The following is a 4,975-nucleotide window of genomic DNA, read 5'->3' on the forward strand; positions in this document are numbered from 1 at the left end:
TGGGCGGACGGACATACGGACCGACCCTAATTATAGAAAAGCTTCGCTTTTAAAAACGGCTAGATCGATTCCTTTATAATTTTCAGGTAGATTTTAAATTGGCTTAGTTAAGGTTTAGGTTATAGGCTAGGCTATGCAAAGAGGAAGGGAGAGTTAAGGGAAGGGGAGGGGGGTTTGGAGAATGGCATAATGAGAAAAAAAGCTAAGCTTTATGTGTTTCATTTACATTAAATTTCTGGTGCATTTTTGTAGTATTAAAAGCCGCACCTGAATATATAACCTTGTTAATGCTGGTCTGCATTCTTTAGTCACAACCTCACTAGTAAAAATATTTTAAACAATTCTAAAATAAAGGTCAAAACCAATCCATTTAATTTCAATATTGATTGTTTACCATTAAAACTAAAAAAATGTAAGCTTTAAATAAACACTTAAATATTGTTGACCTTACCCTGAATTTTGGGTTTTTTAACGCCCTTATAGGTAAAATCAATCTATGTACATATATACAAAAGTTTTTAAAACACAGATAATTTTCAAAATGTCAATTAGAGACTTTAAAGCATTTTTGCTATTTACCTATAATTCATTTATAATAATATAAGGTTAAAAGAAAATATTTTATTTAAACAATGTAAATTTAAAGACTTTATTAAGTTATTGTTTTCATTTAAAATGCATAAGTCATTTTTTGAGCTTTCTTAAATGTTTAACTTCCTTTTTAGGCGTAAAAAAACATCTTTTAAGCTTTTGTGTAAAATGTAATTGTTTGTGTATTTTTGTATGTTGTATATGTGTGTGACTATATGTGTAATATTAACTGGCCTCCCAAACTTAGGTCATGCCCCCTAGGGGAAATTTTTGACCTTGAAATTTTACAATTATCATTAAACGAACCATGACTTTTTTCAATGTCATTAAATTAACATAAAATATTAATAAAAGAAATTGATAAGAACATCTAATTTTTTGTCAAGATATTATTCAAACCTGGAGCTAAAATTGTTGTCACTCTGTAGAAAAATGCTGAAATTTTAGAAAGGACATTTTTTCCATCTATTGTCCAGTGCCTTGCTGACCGGACAAACAGATTATCTCAAGTTTGGGCCGGGGTTATGTCACTAGGGGAAACAAAAGATGTTGGGGGGTTGTATTAGAAAATTTTAGAGGTTAACATAAGGGAAAGAATATAGAGTAGAAAGAATGTAAGTAATGAAATAGTAGACAAAGAGAGATTAGGGAAAGTGGGGGAAGATAATGTTGTATTGTAGTGTAAAAAAAGGGTGGGGTTATTGTTAAATGGGAAGTTGACCCATACTCATAGCCTCACGACATGCCCGGACTGACCTCTCTCTCACACACACACTCACGCACACCTACTGGCAGGGAAAGAGCTGTGGGAAAAGGGGCGAGGGTGGCTATAATTTTAGAAAGCCATTGTGTAGCCCCTGTCCTTCATTGTCCTTAGGTCTTAGATTGTATCCTTAATTTAGTCAGTGTTTGTTGGCTGGCTCACAGAGGTGCACGCACATCTAAACACCAAACATGGGAGACAATCCTGAAATCTGGAAGGCTGCTGCCATGCAGGATCACTTTGAAAAGATCCAGAAGCTGAAGGACGTTGTTGAGGGCGTCCCCAACTTCCGTCGTGTGCCAGGCTACAAGGTCTACTGCTGCGGCCAGCCCACCATTGCTGGCTTTGAAAATGCCATCAACAAGGCCTGCGGCGAAACTTACCCCAAGACCAACAAGATCATCTGGCTGAACATGCGCCAGGAGCCCATTGTTTACGTGAACGGCAGCCCCGTGTGCGCCAGGCCCCCCAACAAGATCGGTGAGTATGCCGAGCTCGGTGACGTCACCCGCGACACCGTCAAGAAGGACGAGGAGGAATTCATCAGAGTTCTGGAGGGCCGCGCCAAGGGCAACGGTGACAAGCTCAAGGTCATTGATGTCAACAAGAAGGAGTCCGAGCTGGAGGTCAAGGAGCTGAAGACTCTGTCCTCCGTCATTGAGGCCCTGAAGGAGAAGTTCCCCGGCCTGGTTCACATGAGAATCCCCGTGTGCAACTCTGCCGCCCCCACCGAGAATGACTTCGACAACCTGTGCAAGACCCTGCAGGGTTCCGCCGTCAACTGCCCCGTCATTGTCAACTGCCAGGTCGGTCTGTCCAGATCCACCACCGGCTGTGTTGCCGCTTGCCTGTTCAGAGAGTTCCAGCTGGCTGCCTCTTACGAGGGTCTGGTTGAGACCGTTCCCGGTGTCAACCTTGATCTCCTGAAGATGGACAGGTAACATTATTGAGAAACTACGCTACTAGAAGCAATATATCTTTAAAAGTTATAAAAGTGTATAAAGCCCTGAAAAATCTGATTTAAAAAAGTGTAAAACTAACGTATTTGTAAAGATAAAAATGATACTCAAAGTAAGTCGAGTTTTTACTGAACAAAATATAATCTTTGGTAAGACCAGTAAGATTATTCCATGAAAAGCAGAGCCAAATCTGACTCGCCGCTAGCGAAATTTTAAGCTACATCTGTCTAAATTTTACTAAAGATTATTATCAAAACTAAGTTAATAAGTAAAACTAAAATGCCTGGATAAATTTAAAAAATTTTGGTTCTTTCTAACCAAATTCAAGTAGTAAAATGTTCGTCTAATCATTACAAAAATACACGATAAAAACGCAATTTTCCCTTATATAAAAAATTATGCAACATTATTTAAATAAAAAAGCACTTTAAGTTTTCCCTTACGTAAATTGGATAAATTAAATCTATTATTAGAAATGACCTTTCTAAAACAGATTACAAAGTATTATTATTTAACTTCTAAAAATAAAAGAGCTTGGCATTATAACATCAATATGAAATTCAGTGATCAAATCAGAGGCGTGTACAGATTTTGTCAGGGGGGGGGGGAAGGTGAAAAGGGGAGGGGGAGGCTTTCTAAAATTTAAATATAAGTGTCATACCCCTTTTCCTAACGCTTATGAGTCAAATTGCTAAATATTCTAAAACAGTCAAAGAAATTACTATTTTTAGAAGGAAAAATTTAAATCAAACACAAATATATATTCTATTAAAAGTAAATTTAAAAGAATATTATTATTCAGAGCAATCAAATCAATGTTAAACTGTTCTTCAGAATATTTTTAAATCTTTGTCAATTTCCATCATGATGGATTAAGGAAGAGTTATATAGAAAAATAATATTTTCTAAATTGATTATTTACAATGAATTAAAATGGGGTCTTGGTTCAATGATAGATAAATTGAAGATAAAATAATCATAGGATTCTAAAGCTTCAAAAAGACAGAACTGTTCATTTTTTTATTTTAGAAAATATTGCTAACTTTAAAATTTTTTCTAGATACCAGATGGACATGACCAAGGATCCCCTTTTCCGTGGTGAGTTCGAGGTTATCAAGGAGCTCATTGCTGAGCTTCCCGACGGTGAGGCCTCCAAGAGGGAGTGCGACAAAGTTGTCGACAAGAACGGCCCCCCCAAGACCGGTGGTACTGGTATCAAGCAGCTGAGAGAGAACATCGCCGAGTCCAAGCTGTCCTACGAGATCATGGATGACGCTGCTCAGGCTTTCCTCAAGACCAAGATCATGGACAACATCCACAAGTACTTCTACATGATCTGCTTCACCGCCTACCTGCGCGAGGCCGCTATCCTGTGCAAGGATGCCGCTTCCGATGACGACAAGAAGGCTTTCTCCCTGACCGGTGGCAAGGTGTCTACCCCCGCCGACCAGCTGAAGCTGAACAAGCCCTTCAAGGCCTACATGGACGAACACTCCAAGCTGAGAACCATTGTCGATGAGGGCAAGGGAAAGCTGCAGTGGGAGAGAGACATCCCCCCAGAAGCTCTTGCCAACCTCGAGTCTCTGGCCTCCAGCGACTTCAAGGGCAACCTGGGCAAGATCATCCACGACATCTACCAGACCGCCCACGGCCTGTTCAAGGATCTGCCCCAGGGCGACCACAAGAAGCGCGCCAAGTACCGTTTCGCCTCCAAGACTCTGATGCGTGTGCTGCCCGCCGATTTGAAAAACGAAGTCGAGGGCCTCATCTCCAACAAGACCATGACCCTGGACCTGTACGAGATTCTCGGCCAGTGCACCTGGGGCCAGGCCAAGGCCTAAACAGCCGTAGCCACCCGACCCACCCGTGCCACGCCCTGAACAACAAACGCCCGTCGCTATTCCTTAACTGTTCCCTGTCCACATATATTATAACCTGGTTGCCAGCAACTGACAACAACAAGCTGAAGGAGGTGGAGACGTTAATCAGAAGAATTTACATGCTGAGGATTATGGAAATTAATAAATTTGGTCTACATGAGTATTTGAAAAAATGGTGGAATTATGAAGAAAAAAAGTTTCTTGTTGCTGTTAATATGATATTTAATAAATGTTATTCACTATGTTTGTAAATTGTATTCGTATATAGATTTTATAAAATAAAAGTTCTATACAATATTAACTATCGCATCTTACAATGTTTTTTTATTTGTTTTTATTGTATTATTTTCTCAATTTGTTTAGAAGAAATTCTCAGTTAAAGATAATTATAAAAAACAAGGATGACAACATCAATAAAGCATAACAACGCTCTCAAAAATGTTAAGTATTGAGCCTAGTATTCAGTTATAATGCCTTTCAATAGTCGATATTATATCAGCTACGACCACTTTTATTAGAGCCATATAGTCGACATAAACCATTGAAATAATCAAATTAGCTTAAGATTGGTTAAAGCCTTATAAGAAGCTTCCCACAAACGTCTAGTCTATCAGCGCAGCTTAATTCAAGACATGGAAACACAAACCGCGACAGATATTTAGACAGAAATAATTAGAAAATTTGTTACTGACTCCTTAAAATAGCTACAAACATGCCCAAGACCAATAGCTCCCATTTGTGAAACTATTAATTAACGTTTAAGGGATCTTAAAGATCGTAAA

General features: G+C 38.9%; 1 protein-coding gene across 1 annotated transcript; it reads left to right on the top strand.

Annotated features, from left to right (window-relative positions):
- The first annotated feature begins 1,059 nt into the window (after window positions 1–1,059).
- LOC145315766 (paladin-like) lies at window positions 1,060–4,494 on the top strand. Its single transcript, XM_080155846.1, has 2 exons — window positions 1,060–2,291; window positions 3,374–4,494. Exons 1-2 carry the CDS (start codon window positions 1,546–1,548, stop codon window positions 4,152–4,154), a joined length of 1,527 nt encoding a protein of 508 aa, XP_080011972.1. The 5' UTR covers window positions 1,060–1,545; the 3' UTR covers window positions 4,155–4,494.
- The last annotated feature ends 481 nt before the right edge of the window (window positions 4,495–4,975 follow it).

This window comes from Acartia tonsa, chromosome 1, assembly GCF_053477335.1.
Source record: "Acartia tonsa isolate MP-2025a chromosome 1, ASM5347733v1, whole genome shotgun sequence".
Lineage (NCBI taxonomy): Eukaryota > Metazoa > Arthropoda > Copepoda > Calanoida > Acartiidae > Acartia > Acartia tonsa.